Source organism: Podarcis vaucheri (assembly GCF_965113315.1).
Source record: "Podarcis vaucheri genome assembly, chromosome: 16".
NCBI classification, from domain to species: Eukaryota; Metazoa; Chordata; class Lepidosauria; order Squamata; family Lacertidae; genus Podarcis; species Podarcis vaucheri.
Genome location: NC_138754.1, coordinates 13,072,542 through 13,090,755, shown reverse-complemented (window position 1 = coordinate 13,090,755; position 18,214 = coordinate 13,072,542). Strand labels below are relative to the sequence as shown.

General features: G+C 49.1%; 1 protein-coding gene across 4 annotated transcripts in view; it reads right to left on the bottom strand.

The window, feature by feature from the left end:
- MACROD1 (mono-ADP ribosylhydrolase 1) overlaps positions 1–18,214 on the bottom strand; it is a 324,726-nt gene continuing 306,512 nt past the window's right edge. For 3 of the 4 annotated variants that reach the window (XM_082202833.1, XM_082202835.1, XM_082202834.1), the window contains 5 exons: positions 4,430–4,551; positions 3,053–3,083; positions 2,866–2,939; positions 1,718–1,799; positions 1–174 (listed from right to left, as the gene is read on the bottom strand). In XM_082202833.1, the coding sequence (XP_082058959.1) occupies positions 143–174; positions 1,718–1,799; positions 2,866–2,939; positions 3,053–3,083; positions 4,430–4,551 (341 nt within the window). In that variant the 3' untranslated portion in view covers positions 1–142. Of the gene's footprint in view, positions 175–1,528; positions 1,561–1,717; positions 1,800–2,865; positions 2,940–3,052; positions 3,084–4,429; positions 4,552–18,214 lie in introns of all 4 variants that reach the window. The other variant, XM_082202832.1, reaches the window with a different exon arrangement.

Sequence of the window (18,214 nt, the reverse complement as noted above, 5' to 3'; positions counted from 1 at the left end):
TGCGTTTTGCATGATTTTATTCCAACAGCGGTTCCTGGATGTTGCTCTTGTCTGGGCGTTCTCTCCCACCACCTCCTCTGAGCCACGGTGTATTCTGCAGCGGGGTGCTTCGCAGGGGTAGGATAGTCAATGCAAAGCAAGCTCAGAGGCGGGAGGGCAGGACCCCCGAGGCATCTGGTGAGAAGAGAAAGAGGCAAAGGTCAGGCCTGCTGGCTGGGGGCTGCCTCCCCTCTGCCCAGCATATTTCATCAGCATGACCTGAGTTGCCCAATGGGTCTGCAGAGGGCAGGGCTCGAAGCAAGGGATGTACATGCTGGCTGGCGGAGTAAGCCTTGCAGCTTTGGGAGCAGGGAGGAAGTAAAAAGAGAAGGATGCAGGAGCAAATGTTTCCATTCCTCAACAATAAAGGGGGGGGGGGAGAGAGACTGAGTGATCAGTTAGACAAGCACCAAACCCCCAACTCAACAAGCTTTTGTTAGTGCTGCAGGTGTTAGGTTGGCCCTCAGCCCCACCAGCTACCTCCTGGATTCCTAGCATTGCTGCCGCTTCAGTTTGTGTTCTTTGCTGCCTTCAGCAATTTCTAGTCTTGTTTTCCATTGAACGTGCAATTTCTGCAGCTGTTGTGACCACTGTGTGCCACTTTACTCCCTAAGGTGTTCCTCTCTTCCCCACCCCCATAAATGCAGTAACCAAGTAATGCCCCCAAATGCCCCCTCCCCAAACCAAAAGCATTTTAAACCCTTCTCAATCTTCCGGGGCTCTAAATCCTTCGTGCCTTCTGTGAGGGAGGGGATCCTGGCTTGCTGACTCCTTCCTCTCTGTCAACCTCATGGACTCAAACCCAGATTCTGAGGCTGTTGTGGGGAGCTTTTGGATAGCTGCTCTGTGCTTCCTTCCCAGGATCGAAAAGGATCCCATAAGTCCTGGCTGTGACCGCTTCTTAACCCTGGAGGCCAGTAGCATTGCCTGTGTGTATGTGTGTGTGTGTGCGCACGCATGCACATAAGGGCTAAAGGGCACATGTGTCACAGGAGACCTGTCGTTGACTGATCCACTACTATTTCTGCTTAAAAGCTGATGGGAAGGGGTGTCTGTTTTTATTTTTCTTAAGGAGCAGTGACGGGATGGGTGTCGCTCCCACTAAATCTAAAGTGGCCGCAGTTGGTATTTGGCTTGTTTGGGTAGACATGAACAATGACCTATAGGACACCTTTGATGCCCCCACCTCCCCCAAGTCAGGCTAATAGTAACTTGTGTGAGAGAGAAAGAGGTGGAGGCGGAGAGATTTAGAGAAAGGCCCTGCCCCTCCTCCAAGTCACTGCTCTGCTGGGGAACCTTTTATAGCTGCTTGTAAACTGAAACACCAGGAGAACCAGCCACAGGTCTCTCGCATCGCAGGATTCCCTAAGTGAAATGGGAATCCAGCAAACGAGGAAGAGGTTAGTCCGTGTTGGCTGCCGGGGAAGCGGCGCATGCAGACTCCCCTGTGCCTGTTTCCGCACTGCAATCGGTGCTGGAAAGCTCTTACCCCCATTGGAGAGCGTGATGAGTGTGGTCAAGCTGGAAACAAACGGAGGAGAGGTGAGAATCCCCCACGACGGGCTTTTCCCTCTCGCCCTCCCTCGAAGAGCTGGAGCTTTTGTGGAAGGCCCACCAGCAGCTTATCGGAAGCATCCTCCTTTCCTGAAAAGGCCTCCTGCTGCTGCCGCCAACTCACCCACAGGGAAGAAGCGGGGAAGCATCTCCTTGTAGATCTCGTCGTCCTTCTCGAGGAAGACGCAGATGATGAGCCTGTCAACCTGCCGGAGGAAGAGGAATTGGACAGGGGAGTGAGAGCTGCACCTTTGCATTCTGTGCCATTTGCTCCTCCAGGACAGGACTGGGAAGCCTCTCTCCCCCCCTCCCGGTGTTGCTGGACTCCAGCTCCCATCGTCACTGACCATTGGTCACCCCGACCGGGGCTGATGGGAGTTGGAGTCTGTTGCTGCTGTGAGCTGCCTGCAGCTGGTGTGATCCACCATGCGTAACCATGCGTCTCTTCCTGCTTTGTCTTCCACTGCTGGGTATTTTTAAGCTTTCCTTCCATCTTGCTCTTTGCTCTGTTCCTCCTCTGCCATTTATATAGGTGCTTTAGATAAATACCTTGGGTTTGTTTTTTTAGTTCTTCAGGGCTGATGGTGCACACATCTACCTATTCACCCATCTCCAAAAATTATGTATTTAAAATTAGAAAACATTTGCACATGCCTGCCTGTTTTACTCAGGCTGCTTTTGTCTGGCCCTTGAGAATCGCCCTCAGGCTTCACCCTTCATTGGCCCGCCTTTCTGCCCTCAAACGCTCTTGCTTGCTGGAATTGGGCCTGTGAAGTATAATATTGCCTCTCAATTGCCTGGCTGGATGAGGAAGGTGGGGGTACATGTGTAGAATTGTAGAGTTGGAGGGACCCCAAGGGTCATCTAGTCCAACCCCCCTGCAATGCAGGAATCGTTTGCCCAACATGGGGATTGAGCCCACTACCCTGAGATTAGGAGTCTACTGACTGAGGGAAACCTTTTTAATGTGGCTGGAATGTAGCATAGCCCTGCCATCATTGGCATGCAACACACCCACCCTCCCTCATTGGAAAGCGTGTGGCCTTTGAGCTGAACCCACCCATGCCTTAAAGAGCAAGGGGGCTCTGAAACTGGATCAGGAGGGATGGTTAGACTGAGCTCTGCTCCCAAAGTCAAAACTTCCCCCTGCTGCACTCTCCAGCATGGAAGAAAGAATTTTGGGTCTCCAATGAGGAGGCACCTGCCAGTGCCCAAACCTGCTCCTCCACACCTTCCCCAGCCAGACGCCTCCTCCTCCTCCTCTTCCCTCACCTTCTCCTTATTCTCTTCTAGCCACTTGCGCAGCGTGTTGAGCACCACCTCAGCAGCAGCATCGTTCGGATAGCCTATTGAGAAAGGGAGAAGGAAGAGCTGTAATGCTGCGGAACAACCTCCGTTCTATCTCTTGGCCGAGGGAAGGACGGCTCCCCCCACTCCCACTTTCCCATGCGATACTTACCAAATACGCCTGTGGAAATGCAGGGAAAGGCCTGTGGGGAGAAAGGCGGTGCATGAGAGAGATGCTGCATGTGCGTGAGCACTCTTATCTCTGGGTGCTTAATCTGCAGCAGTAAGGGTGCAGGAGCTCCATCCCGCTCCCTGGTTCCAGGTGTGGAGCTGAAGGTTGAAGAGGGGCTTACAACCTGAGGCACCTCACGACAGCAGTGGCTGGCAGTCAAAAACCTCCTCCTTGCCTCCCAGAAAGCCACAGAATAGGCCCAGTGCATGGACGGTGAACCTGCAAGGGCCTGCCATTCCCAGCGGCGAAGAACAAGAGCTTATATATTCTAAAATAGCCTTTGTCAAGCTGGTGCCCTCCAGAGGGTTTGGCCTACAACTCCCAGCCGCCCCAGCCAGCATGGCCGTCCTACAGTGCTGCCCCACGTGCTGCAGATAAACCACAGAGCTGGAGGCTTTTGCTCTCTTCTGAAAGCTTGGGTTTATAAAAGGCTAACTCAATTTAACAGCGCTTGAATTCAATGATTTTATATTTCGATTGTGAGCCCCTGCTTTCTAATTGTATTACAAATATATATCTGTCATCATCATTTAGACCTGTGGTTAAACCTAATTAATTTAATTATCTGTCTTATCTATCAGCCATAATAGCGAAGCATTCAACTTGCACGCTCCAGTGCAGTATCAGAAGAGCAGACGAAAGGGGGATGGTAGCTAGAAATATCTCTGCTGTTGTGAGCTCTCCTGGGACATTGAGCTGACCACTGGCAGAGGCAGAAGACTTGGGGGAGATGGCTTTTTGTAAGGAGGGAAAGGAACAGTAGCCCAGCCAAGGGGAGCAGACACAATGAACTGGGCTGCAGCTCTGCACCTTCTGAAGACGTAAGCAGGCACCAGAGACCTTGGCTGCGTACACACCATACATTTAAAGCACCCTGCACAATTCCTGGGAACTGTAGTTTATTAAGGGTGCTGGAAATCTGGAAATTGTATCTGTGAGGGGTAAACTACAGCTCCCATGATTCTTTGTGGGGTGGGTGTGCTTTAGATACACAGTCCTTGTATCTGATGTCTGGATTTTTTCCTGTGCCTTCCATTCCGATCAGATTTAATTTCAAAGTACCCTTGGTGAATGAAAGGGAAAATTACACTGTCAGCAGCTCTAGGAGAGTAGCTGTGCTTGGGATAAGTGCTGGCTGGCTTTGGTAGAGAAATACCCCCATTTTTAAAAAAAGAAAGAAAGAAAGAATATCAAGAACTACATGTGTAAATTCTTTCATCACTTACAGAGCAAGTCCCAGGGCTGAGGCATGCAGATTTGCACCAAGCCTTGCCACCTGCTCTATCAACACCTTAAGCCTCTTCCCTGTCTGCTCACCACAGTCCGCAGCTTGTTCTCTACGGTTAATTTCAGGCTGTTCTTGTAGCAGTCGCTGAGTTCGGTTGCTTGCGCAGCACTGGGTTGCCCCTGGGCGATGGGTCCTACCGTGTGAATGACGACTGAGAAAAGAGAGAGAGACAGATGAGGGTCATCGGCCAGAAGCAGAGCCTAGCAGAGCCCCTCTTGCTCAGTTCCGTCCTCTGCAATTTGATTGAGAGATGCTTACAAGAACTGAGCTGCTGGACTTAATCAAGAGTGCATTGCTATTGCTCCTTCCAATTCTCTAAACCACTGAGGGACAAAACAAAGCATTTCTTCACATAGTGCACGGCTGAACGATGGAACTCGCTTCCACAAGAGGCAGGCAGTGATCACCATCAACTTGGATGGTTTTAAAAGGAGATTAAAAGGTAAAGGGACCCGTGACCATTAGGTCCAGTCGTGACCAGCTCTGGGGTTGCGGCGCTCATCTCGCTTTATTGGCCGAGGGAGCCGGCGTACAGCTTCCGGGTCATGTGGCCAGCATGACTGAGCCGCTTCTGGCGAGCCAGAGCAGCGCACGGAAGCGCTGTTTACCTTCCCGCTGGAGCGGTACCTATTTATCTACTTGCACTTTGACATGCTTTCGAACTGCTAGGTTGGCAGGAGCTGGGACCAAGCAATGGGAGCTCACCCCGTCGCAGGGATTCGAACCACCGACCTGATCAGCAAGTCCTAGGCTCTGTGGTTTAACCCACAGCGCCACCTGTGTCCCCCATAAAAAAAGATTAGACAAATTCTAATTGGAGGTCGGAGGCTTTAATGCTTCTGAGTACTAGTTGTTGGGAATCACAAGTGGGGAGAGTGCTGTTGTGCTCAAGTCCTTATTGTGCACTTCCCAGAGGCATTTGGATGGCTCTTCTGAGAACAGGATGCTGATGGGCCACTGGTCCGATCTAGCAGAGGTTTTTGCAAATTCTTATGGGTGGTGAGTCTCTGGCACTCCAAGGGGCGGAGTGTGTTCTCGTGGTGCCCAGAGTGTGCGCCCACACGTGCCTGGGGAGCAGAGTGCAGGGCATGGAGGACGAACGGAGCCTGACACGTGCCAGCCCAGGCCTAACCGCCAATGCCACTGGAGCGATACCAGCCCCAACCCACTTTGCAAGGCTGCAATGATCCCTCAGGAGTCTGGGATCAAATGGCGCATGACTATTGCATCTTTCTCATGCCACCCTCCCCGAGCCGCTGATCAGATACCGGCCTCGCAAAGCAGTGCAGGGCTGGTTTGGAGAAGGTGTCGTGCGTAGTGCGCACACACACACATGAAAAATGTGCCCAGGGCACTTGCCCTGGCAGCCCCTCCCATGCTATGCCCCTGGGCACTGCAGGTATTTCTAGACTACAACTCCCATCATTCCGTCCAGTAGTCCTGCTGTTCAGGACGGATGAGTGTTGAGAGTCCAGCAACTTCTGGAGAGAACCACATTACTTCTCTAAAACAAGCTTACTGCAAGCCTATTCCTTCTGAATAATAAAGATTATTTCTCAAGTATCCCTTAGGCATTTAGATAAATTATTAAGTGACAATTACTTATTTTCCTTTATTTGCTTTATACATACATACAGCCCTTTGGCTACATTTAGGCTCCCTGGGTAGTTCTGAAGTTATTACTCAGGCTTAAAGCAGCAGTATATGGAACGTTCTCTTTCTTTATATATAAAAAGTAAAACACGCAGTTAGTAATGCCCTCACTGAGTAGCAACATATTCTTTAATGTTCTCTTTTATTATAGTGAGGTTAGACACTTCTACAAGAACATATACTCTGCATGATTCATGTTAGCATTTTTATATCACTTACACTCCTGACTTTTTTTTTTTTTGCCTTTACGAAATAAATGAACAGCAGCCCCTGAGAATAACCAAGACCTCATTTCAAATATGGCAAACGGGGGTCCCGTCTGCAGTGACCCCACTTTCATGGATCTGTCTCCCAAAAGAGGCTCAGACAACCTCATTGCTGCAACCTTCAAATAAGCATTAAAGACTTGCCTGTTTCAAACAGCCTTTTCGTGATATCGTTGTGCTGCTATTAACTGAAGTGGTGCTGAATTATTTTATTTGTTTTAATTTTCTTGGACTGAAGCTGGATGTTACTATTTATTGGTCTCATTGTCTTGCTGCTATTTTACTGTTGCCGAATCTTATTGCTGCCTTTTATTCTGCAGATATCTACATAGCTATATATAGATACGTTTCTCATTTGTGCTGCTCTTGCTTCTACTCGGTATTATAATCCTATATCTGCACGACGGGAACTGCCTGGTGAAGGTTTGGTCCCATAAGAGGGTATAAATGTATTTTAAATAAATATCCTCATGGCTTGGACAACTTCAGAAACATCCCCTACCCCAGCCCCACATCTCAAGGGTTGCCAAAGGCTTTTATTTATCTGCATTTTAAAAATTCATTGTCTATTTATTAGGCATATTTATAGCCCACCCCTGCATCATAATCTGTCCCAGGGCAGAGTAGAATATACAAATGCATGAACTACTAACCCCCCACCCCAAAAAACCTTGTAAGTGGGCATAATAATAAAGCAGCTAACATGAATTACACTTGTATTTACAAATAAAGATACATTAAAACTACAAAAGCAACTTGAAAAACTACAGAGTGGGTTACTCGCTCTCAAGCAGGGATGCTTTAGCCGGCAGGTCTTTACGAGTCACCAGAAGATAGAAATGTCTATGTCAGAGGTGCTCCCCGGTGAGGCCATCCCAGAAGCAGGGGCCAGCAGCCTCTTTCCTCAATCTACACACAGAGCATGTCTGCTGCCAGTAGGAATGCAGAGGAGAGAAGTCTCTGAAGGTCTTGGGACACAGGGCTTGGGTTGGTATTGGGAGGGGTGTGGGTGTTGAGTCCCTAGCTGGCACCTTGCATTTGGCACAAAGCTTCTGCCAAGCTCCCATTGGTGTAAGGATACCCCTGCCGCATCCTCCTGCCTCTGCCTCTGCCACTGCAGTGGCACCTACTATGCATCCAGAATAGAACAGAATCATAGAGTTGGAAGGGACCCTGAGGATCATCGAGTCCAACCTGCTGCAATGCAGAAATATGTAGCTGTCCCAGATGGGGATTGAGCCTGCAACCTTGGCATTATCAGCACCACGATCTAACCAACTGAGCAATCCAGCTGAGGACATTCAGCCAGTCTTATGGTAAGTATCCAATTGGGCCCCTGGTGTCCCTGTGCACGCACCCATTCCCTACTCTAAAATCTGCTAGTGATCCCTGGGAGAGAGTGGAACCCCAAAGAGTGACGATGTTTGCAGCAAAACATACCAATGTTTTAACAAGGCACCAGTCGCCAAGGCAAATGCGGAGATAAACGAGGGGCAGTGACTTATTTACCGGGGAAAGAGGCTGAAGGTGAGCTGGACCCAATGAATTAGTTTCTGAATCGAGTGGGGTGAGTCAAAGCTCAGCCAACAGCTGGGTTTAGTTAAATACAGGAGGAAGTGTGCAAATATTAAAATACCAGGCCCAGATTTATTGGCGTCAGCGTCTCCTGCAGGAGGAGGCAGTGGTGAATTTGTAGACGGTAGTGAAGGGAGCAGGAAGATGAGTGAAGCGAGGAGGTCTGGGGGCTCGGGCCTGCCGAGAGTACCAAAGGCCTCCTCCCTCTTCATTTTCAGCTGAATCAAGTTGTTCTGCCTGCTATGTAAAATTCAGGATCCAAGCGTAGAAATCAGGAAGAGTAGCTATGGTCAGCAGGGGGTGCTGTTGAGCCAGCAATCATTGCCCACTAAGGTTGGAAAACTGCTTTTTGTATTTGTATTTTTGTGTGTGTGTGTGTGTGATTTATGTGAGGTAGGACTTCATCTGAGCCTGCCCTTGCCCTGCTATGAGTGTCCAGTGTTTGAGCTCATGGAGAAGGAGTCATTTTGTAGAGAGGAGTGTGCAAGCACTGGAAGGTAATCTTCCAGCCCCTGCTAAAACACTGCCTTCATCATGCTCTCTCCAATTTTGCTTTGTTTTGCAGGGATCAGCACAGCCGGGCATCTGTCAAGCCCACTGCCAACCAGCAGAGAACCCCTGGGCCCTGCTGCTCCTCACTGCCTGCTTGTTGCTATCTTCTCCAAGCCAGCAATAAGAGAAAACACAGCTGCCGCCCCTGACAGGCCCCTGCCCGCCCCTCCGCCACCTGTTCACATCCCCTTGCCTGTTCTCTTCTTCCAGCCACGCATGAGAAGTGGACTCAGAGGCAGGAGGGGGAATGCGCAAGCCACCCTTCTCCAACCTGTTCCCCTGCAGATGTCGCTGGACTCCAGCTGCCAACGCCCCTGACCATTGGTCATGCTGGCTGAGGCTGATGGGAGTGCAAAAACAGCTGGAGGTGATCAGGTTGGAGGAGGCAAGGCCTCCATGAAAATGTATTTTGCCCAGGGACTCCACCACAAACAAGCGGCGGAATTACTACTACTACTACTACTACTACTACTACTACTACTATTTATAGCCCTTCAAACTGATAGGACTTCTTCAAGTGGAAGGCTGTCCTACGTAAAGTAGCATACATGGGGGCACCCCACCACTGGATAACTACAAAAAAACTATTCAGGGTCTACTTAGCCTCTTTTATGAGGGATATATTTACAATTTGCTTTCCGTACAAATTCTCAAAAGTGTTGTCCAATTTAAAGGGCAATGATAATGCACAGTGCACGGGAACACACATACAGGCACCGACACCCAGCTCCATTAAAATCAGCTCAAATGATTAAAACAAATAAGCAATTCAATTTTGCAGATTAAAAAGCTTTCTCCTTAAAGGACGGTTGACCTCACAACCACCACCACCTGCCCTGCTGCGGTAGTAAAGTCTCAGTGGCGTCAGCCAGCACAGAGGGGTGTGTGTGTGTGTGTGTCAGTGTAAAAAACACTGTGTTTTAACAAATCAAAATGATTACACATGCTATCAATTAGTAAACATTTAATTCTGATAAAATTAAAACAGAATTTGCCACAAAACCCCCACAAAAAACAGGTGGAGTGCCAGCATACTTGTCAATCAGCCACCAGGAGGTGGGAGCAAGTTGACTTCTTAGGGTGAAACTGGTGCAGGACATGACATGACCAGAGCTCCCAGTGCTTTCACTGTTTTCCCTTTCTGAGCAGCCATGAGTGGGGCAGGGGCAACTTGGATCCCTTGCTCCAGTTTCCCAGTCTTAATTGCCGACATACGCCCCAGTTGGGGGAAACAGGTCTGTGCATCTTAACAAGCTTTGCCCTTGCTGAGCAACTTGGCAGAATCTTGCCTGCTGCCATGCACTGGTTGGACGCAGAGGAATGGAAGGAGGAACCAGCTGGGGATCCTCCAAGGGAAGAAGGCTCAGAGCCCATGGATTGGAGGTGGCATGATGATGAGTGGTCAGAGGGAGAAGACAGGGAAGAGGAGGTGTCAGAAGCTGAAGAGGTAACAGGGCTTAGTGAGCAGGGGGAGTCTGTGGCAGAGAGAAGTCCAGAATCAGAGGAAGAAGCTGAAGCAGGGGAGGAGGGAGGCGAAGAGACAGAGATGAGTCTGGCAAAAGAGTCACGGGTGTCTCCCCCTTCTGCTGCAACAAGTGTCCCTCCCCGATGGTTTCCCAAAACCAGAAGAGGCATGAAAAGGGCAGAGGAGAGGTTGGGCTTCACACAGACACAGTCTCCAATTGTTTGGAAAAAGTCTTGGAGAGGAGGGGACTTGGACGGCTGTGGTGAGGCAGGGGCTTTCAGTCTTGGCAACTGATCCATGGGACAAGACCCACCGGGGATGAACTGCTGTGCACATTAGGCCTGACACTCCGCCAAGTCTGTGCAGATCGTGTTCTTGCTAATAAAGAGTTAACGCCAACTTTCAGGCTATGATTTATTGTTGGCTTGTTTCTGTCACCTGCACATTTCCCCCTGCTAAATTTTGGTAGTGAAGCCACAGAATTGATCTTGTGTGGTGATCTGGTCTGCCCCCCCCTTGCTTCAGGAAATCCAGATTCACAGCATCCCCACAGGTGACTGTCCGGTCTCTGCTTAAGGGCCTTCACCCGCTGTTCTGGGCCATTGCGCCCACTGTTTAACTACTCTTGCCATCCAGAATTTTCTCCTAACCTTGAACACCCATCTGCCCTTCTGTCATTTAATCCCTTGAAAACTAGTCCTGTCCTCTGAGGCAGCAGCAGAGAATGAGCCTTTGCCCTCTTCCGCGGGGCCACCGTGCAGTAATTTGAAGAGCGCTATCCAGAAAAGAAATTTCAAGCCAAAGCAGTGGTTGTGAAATCTAGCAGGTGTGCTTACTGCAGCATAAGTAAACCAGACTTCGTGCATGTGTGTGATGTTGTCGAGCTACCAGCCCTCGCCCAAAGGACCCAGGAGTCCTGCCTTGGCACTCCATCCTTCAGCCCTCAAATGCTGCTGGCCAACTGCTGCTTCGGCTCCTTGAGTGGCCACATGCAGCCTTAGCTCTGTGAGTGATTTACTGACCCAAGGAGGGTGGCCTGGCTTCCTTGCAGTGCCCAGAGGTGGCTCGCAGGCTTGCTGCTGTGCTCACAGCCCGGCTCCTGGGCTGAAGATTTAGAAGCAATGTGATCTGATTTACCCCAGTAAACACGGGAGTTCCTTCCCATGTTTCAGGACTTGAGCTTGGCCTTTTGTGGCTTCCCTGATCTACCACCCCCCCCCCCATGTCAGGGACATGTGTTTGGAAGGTGAAATGGATACCCAAGAGAGCATATGGATTCAAGCTTTAGAGGGGCAAAGGATCCACAGCGGCAGGACTGGGGAAGGAGCTTCAGTCACAGGGTGGTTGCTGTCAAAATGTTGTTGGGCTCCAACTCCCATCAGGCTCAATCAGCGTGGGAAGATGGGAGATGTAGTCCAAAGTCTCGAGGGCACAGCGTTGGCTCTGATTTGTTTGTTGTATTTGTCAGCTGCTTTTCTTACAAAGGTAACTCAAAGCAATTTACGTCAAAACCAATGGAAAACAACAAGAAAAAACAACAACACAAAAATTGAAACGAAAAACACAGTTAATTTTTTTTTTTAATGGCAATAATGACCCAGCACCCACTAATGGAACAACAGCTGGTCCTAGGTCAAAGAAAAAAGGAAGGGAAAGCACAGTCCTGGGATGATGTCCTTTCCTCGGGCTCCTCTTTGCCTGAGCACGGAAGCAAGAGGAGGTTCTGCATCCTCTCTGGGGAAATGCAATCAAAATGCAAATCTCCCACTGACACACCAGCATTGCCCCTGATAATAAAGACAAATTGCCCGTGCAGACTCCATGGAGATGCCGGCGATAAATCAGCTTCTCTGGTAACCTGCATTGAGGGACATCAGCTCAACCCCCACCCTGAGGCCACTGGGTGTTTGCGGCCCCCCTCACCCCACATGCCAAGCATGAATGGTCATTTCCCCCTGTAGGTCCGGCCCTATCATTGGGTAGAGTGGGGTTACCTCAGGCAGGAAAAAAGGAGAGGGAACCAAAGGCAGTTTAGTTCAGCATCCTGTTTTCGACACCCGCCTCAGCCAGGAGCTTCCAGAAAGCCCAAAAGGCAGGCAGGGGGAGATGTCTTCCAAAAGACTGCTGAGCTTTTGGAAACTGGTGCTGTGCTGTTTTTATTGCTTATGTGCTTTAACATATTTTATATATGTATATAGTTTTAATTCTAGCAATTGTTTAATTGATTTTTAATGATAGCTTTTTCTAAAAATAAAATAAAATAGCAGTTCTTCTTTCTTTTTTTAATCTGTAAGCCACCTGAAGTCCCATCAGGGGAAAAGAAGGAGTATAAATAAATTTATAATGACGTACAACAACAACAACTGCATCATCTGAGATTCACAAGGGCAGTGTTCCTGGAGCTGAAGGTTCCATTAGCTAGCGTGGTTAGAAAATAGGGCTATCACCTCATCAAATAAATCTCAGTTCACCCAGCCCAGCGGTCCCCAATTGGTAGTTGGCAGACCCCATGGGGTCTGCAAAACCCACCCAGAGGGTCTGTGGCACATACCCGTTAACTGTCTGAGACATGCCATACTGGGGGGTTGTGCTCTCACACAAATCAGGTGACTAACACAGGAGCACAGCCCAGAAGACGCACATCCCAGTTTTGCGCTGGGACACGTTGGAAGGTTCACATAACAAAAACTACCACAAAGTTATCAACATTTTCAAAAGTAGGGGGTCCATGGATTGGCTTTTGAAAAGAGGGCCCACAGCTAATTGGGAACCACTGACCATCACACACAGACAAATTCAGGTTGCACAATGAAAGTTGATTTAGAGATCTTGAGAAGCAAAGACTGGAAAGTGATGGGGAAGTGTGCCTTGACGCAACCCAACCCAACCCATCAGGATGAGTGCTCAAGTAGCAGGATGCCTGGAAGTGACTGCAGGGGGGTTAAGAAAAAGCAAGGTTAGGGGGTAGGGATGGGGGCAAGACAGAAAAGTTAAGGGATGGAGGGGAAATGAATGGTGAGGCTGAGAGTGAGGGGAAAGAAAGAGCAAGGCTAGGAGATGGAAGGGGAAGAAGAGAGAGGCAAAGGGGGAGAGCAGAGACAGCTTTTCTCTGCTGATGGAAAGGCCTCTTCTTCCAACACAGCACAGAAACCAAATGACCTTTCTCATGGTTCCCTGATTCTGCTTTAAGCCAAGGCAAGGCAAGCGGCCTGCTGCTTCCACTCAGTCCCCACGTTGCCAACGTGGAATATTGGCTAGTGGCCTCTCTTCCTGGACGGAGATGCAGGAGCAGCAGCAGTGTGATGAGTTAAAAGCAACCTGGATGAATTTTGGCTGGTCCAGGACACCCATCAGAGTAAAAAGGGGTTGTTGTTTTTTTAAAAAATATTTTTATTAAAGATTTCTTAGTTTACAAAAATACGTGCATCGTCTCTTTTTTCAAATTGCGTTTTCTACTGATCAGTTTCATTTGTTGTGAGACATCAGTGTTACACACAGTGTTAGGTTAGGAAGAAAAGAGGGGGAAGGGGGAGGGCGAGTAGGGTGGGGTCGGGTGGCGATGCTTCTATTTTTCTACTTAGTGTATGTGTGGGGTTTTGTGTCAGCGTCACTTGTGTGGGTTCTCTTACTATTCGCTTGTTGTATTTCCTTGGTGGTGAGAGAGGTTGGGGGTGGCCTAGGGTGTGGTTGGTTGTCTTTGGTTCGCTGTAGTGAGATTTGTTTTCGTGTGTGAGTGGGGCGTGTGTTTTTGGTTAGCCAGATTGATTCGTATGCTGTTGGTGGATTCTTGTTGTCTTCTTGGGCTGTGTATGTGATAAAGGGGAGCCATACCGGGGTGAAGGTGTCTTCTTCTGTTTGTCCCTTTGTCAGTTTCAGTTTATTGGTTAGTTTTTCTAATAAGTCTGTTTTGGAGTGGAAATTTTTGAAGGTCTTGCTAGGGACTGGTTCTGGGCGTCAGTCTGGAGCTAACCACTATCTGAAAATCGCAGCAAATAACTGTGCCCTGATTGTCTAGGTGCTTCCACACTATTTCAAGGATCTGCAAGACTTGCTGCCCAGGGACTGTTTCCCTATGGGAAGTTGCTTGTAAAAAGCTCCCCCACCCCGTTTCTTCCAGTTGTGGGAGCAGGTCCAGATCGCAATGATGCAGACTCCAAAAAGGAAGACAGGCAAGGAGCGAGTGATTATAACATGGGAGGAAAGTGAGAGCGGGATCAAGCTCTGGGATTAAGTGGGAAAGTGGGGGCTCCTGGGGGGTGGGTCAGGGAAGATTTAATTAACACTGGAAATCTCCTTTGCTGAAGGAACTCATAAGCAAATGTTATATAACCATCTCAGCCATGACACGAGTCCCTAACGCAGAACCCATGGGCACCAGCGTGCCTGCCAGCACCTCTTACGATGTCCACCAAAGATAGCAGTAAACATCCCCTCAGAAATCTACAATCCACAAAGGGCCACTTGCTCTTCCTGCTCAGTTCCTGCCTGCCCTGGGGCAGCCTCTCCTACACTGAACACACACATACCTGCCCATATTTCATTGGATGCCAGGATTTGACACCCACCCATTCTGAACAGAGGAGAGGTGCAAAGAGCTTCTGCCTGTGAGCAGTGGGTTATGTTTTTCTTCACATCAATGGGAGGCTAACGGGGTGGGGTCATGCCAGTACTATTTTGCGGCCTTGGCTCTGTTTCTGCTTTTTCACATGCAGCAGCCATTTTGTGTCACACCAATTCTCTGGCTCCCGCCTCCATAGCAGGCATTTCACATTATGCCACGCACCCCACAGCAGCTGTTCTGAGACAGGCACCACCGAAAATGTGCCCACTGACCCCAGAAGCTTGGAGGCCCCCCGAATATTAAGCACTCGTGTGGAATCTCAGTTTTAATTCCACTTCCACTGCTCTTGTCACGACCGCCACCGTGAGTAGCCATGGCTGTTAGCGTGGACGTATTTTTGTACAGATAAAGTTGGACTCGACGACCTCTCCATTCTTTTCAGCACGGTATTTATTCTCCCCTCGAGAGAACGTCACTTGGAGGCAGCCCCCAAATGGAGAGAGAGAAATGTTCAGAATGACGCCCTCGACTATGCTTATTGCCCTTGGAGGACTATGATTTAAGGAAGGAAATCCCAATTAAAAAATCTCTCATGTTGATCTGCCTTTTGCGAGCGAATCGATTTAATCACGCAGATTGCTGTTGCCAACAACGCGGCGCTGCCTTCCACAGAAGAGCACAAGATGGAAGCAAAAACAAAAGAGAAAAAGAAATTGCTGTCTTGCAGGGAGAGAGGGAGAAAGGGAGAAAAGAAATTCGCAGCCAAAATGTTAGTCAGAGGCGGGCACCCAGCCTGGCGTGAAATTCAATTACTAGGCAGGTAGGTGGAAATACAAGGGCCCCCAGGAAGGCAGAAATGCAGCTATGAAACAGATCTAGCAGCGAGTTAAAATTAACCCTCTTAATGCTTCAGACGGAGAAGGCCCCTGCCTCAGTATCCAAAAAATATACAAGATGTAGGAGCAAAATTGGGGCTTACTTCGTCCCCACTGTGTTTTCAGTCCCAGGGTTTAGCCAAGAAACATGCCAAGTAAGAATAAATGACAGCCCCTCAGAGTGAGTGCAGAGTGTGAATTCCTCATCCCACAGAATAAGCAGAGAGAAAGTGGGGAGAGAAAGTCTCCATCCATCCTGGCGTCAGGGAAATGATACAACGGTGTTTTCCTCACTTCCTTGAGTGTGGTGGCAGCACCTGGTGCATGCTGGGAATGGTTGGGAGGACGGCAGGAAGCCCAGGCAGTAGGTGAAGCCAGAGATTCTGGAAGCCAGAGCCAACCAACTCGAATTTTGTCCCCATCCTCCCCCTCCTCCCCCTCCTCCTCCTCCCTGCTGAATTCTACAAGGGGCAAAACTGAGGTGCAGGAGGAGGAAGGTGGCAGTCAGGGCCATGTGCTGTACTGGCTGTAAGAAAAAGGGCAGGCAGAGGTGGCTGGGATCAGACCGAGGTCTAGTTTCCACTGCAAGAGCGGTGAGAAATTCCAGGGGCAGCACTTTCCTATCAGCTTTCGGTTTTCTTTGGTTGAGATGGTACTGGAGACCTATATGGTGTATTTCTAATGGTTGCTTTGTTTACAAAGGTACACTTACAACAGGGATGGTGAACCTCTGGCCCTCCAGATGTTGCGGCACTGCAGCTCCCACCCTTCCTCACTGAGGCTCATGGGAGTTGGGAATCCTGCTACACCTGGAGGGTCACAAGTTCCCCATCCCTGACACAGAACACACACACATGCACATGCACGTGCACAAGCCCTCCTTGGTTGACATGTGTGTGGGAAAGTGTCCGAGCTTCCCCAGGCTCCAATGGGCACCTCATTTAAAAGCACAGAGATTCCCATCTCTCTAGCAACCACAAGCTCCAATCAGCCAGTGATTCCGGGGTATTTAACCAACAATCTGTATAACAAAAGAAAAGTCAAAAGTGGCAACGCTACAAATTAGATGAAACTGCCTCTGAGCACACGCAGAGTGCATCTCCCTCAGCCGTATTCAATTGTTCATCTTCTGGGTTAGAAAAACATGCAAGGGGGGACAGTGGGGACAAGCTCCACCCCACCGGTCACTGTGAGGAGTCAGAGAGTGACTGCCCGCAGCAGGGAGCCTGCTCTACCCGGAATTTAAAAAAGCAAGATTCTAAAACTTGCAGGGAGCCTTTGGGAGCAGAGAAGGGTCCCCATGGCAGACCTGTGAAAAGTGGGATGTATACAGGTGTATATTCAACTCCCCCCCCCATGTGTTGCTTTAACTCAACAAATGCCTGAATGTAAGTACAGTGGTACCTCTAGTTGCAGACTTAATCCATTTCAGGGTGCCGTTTTCACCCCGAACAGTCCGCAACTAGAGTGCCTCTTCTGTGCATGTGCGCGGTGCAACCGAGCGCTTCTGCACATACGTGAGGCGTGCAGATCGCTTCTGCGCATGCGTGGGCAGTGAACCCAGAAGTAAACACTTCCAGGTTTGCCGCATTTGTAAGTTCAAAGTCCATAACAAGAGCGGAACGCAACACGAGGTATGACTGTAGAGACTCCTCACACATTGGTAGCTTTATCCTCCATGAATTTGCCTTTCCTTTAAAGCCTTGCACAGCTTGCAGGAATAAAGGCCACAGTCATACCTCGGGTTACAGCCACTTCAGGTTGTGTTTTTTCAGGTTACGGACTGCCGAAACCCTGAAGTACCAGAATGGGTTATTTCCAGGTTGTGGCGGTTGTGCATGCGTAGAAGTGCTAAATCGCACTTTGCGCATGCGCAGAAGCACCGAATCGCAACCCGCACCTGCGCAAACGCAGGTTGCAAACGCTGCAGGTTGCAAACGTGCATCCCGCATGGATCACGTTTGCAACCTGAGTGTCCATTGTAGTTTAACTATGCACTGTGTGAAGGACTTAATTGTCTGTCCCAAATCTTCCAACCTGTGTTGGGGGGCCTCCAACTTTCAGTATTTTGTGAGGGGGGAAAACTACTCCCTAGCCACTTCCTCTAGACCTCTGGTCTTCAGAGGGTGGGTCATATAACCTACAACTGGGTCACAGCTTAATCTAAGGTAAGCTGCAATAGCAACACTACCACCAGATAAATATATGGTAAAAAAATTAATTAATTAAGAAATGTGTCCCCAAATGCATGCTTGATTCTAGATGTGAAAAAGTTGAAGACTACAGGTCTAGACTAACATGCAGATGGGAACTTAAGTATCCAAGAGAGTTTCACATTTGTCAGAAAGTTGTAATGTAGTTCTTGGCAGTATAAATATATCAAAACACTTTAAAAAAAGTTTAAAAAAGTAAGTAGCACTAGTGGAAAGTGCCCAGTGTTGCTCAGTAATTCTAATGCCCTTCCAAAACATGCATATGTAGATAACAACCACTGGATCCAATTGAGTGCAAAAGAGTGACTGAAATGCATTGTGACGAATCTGCGTCATCGTCTTGTAAATACGTTAACTACAAGAAGGGACAGTTAGCCCAAGAGAACAGGGGGCAATCCTGAAGGCCACCGGGATAGTTTAAAGCGACAACAACCTCACCCAAAGTTTGTGTTTATGTTGCTACTACATTGCAAAACTGAGCCGCCCGACTGCTCTCTGTCCGGGTGATTTATGGCTGCCAGGCTGGCCATTATCACTGCTCCGTGTCCGATTTTCTCGCGGGCTGTCGATAGTGGACGCACCTCCATCCCTGCCCTCTGCTGGATGATTTAGAGGCAGCTGGCATTTGCCGTTAAAGAGGTGGTTTCTCTATTA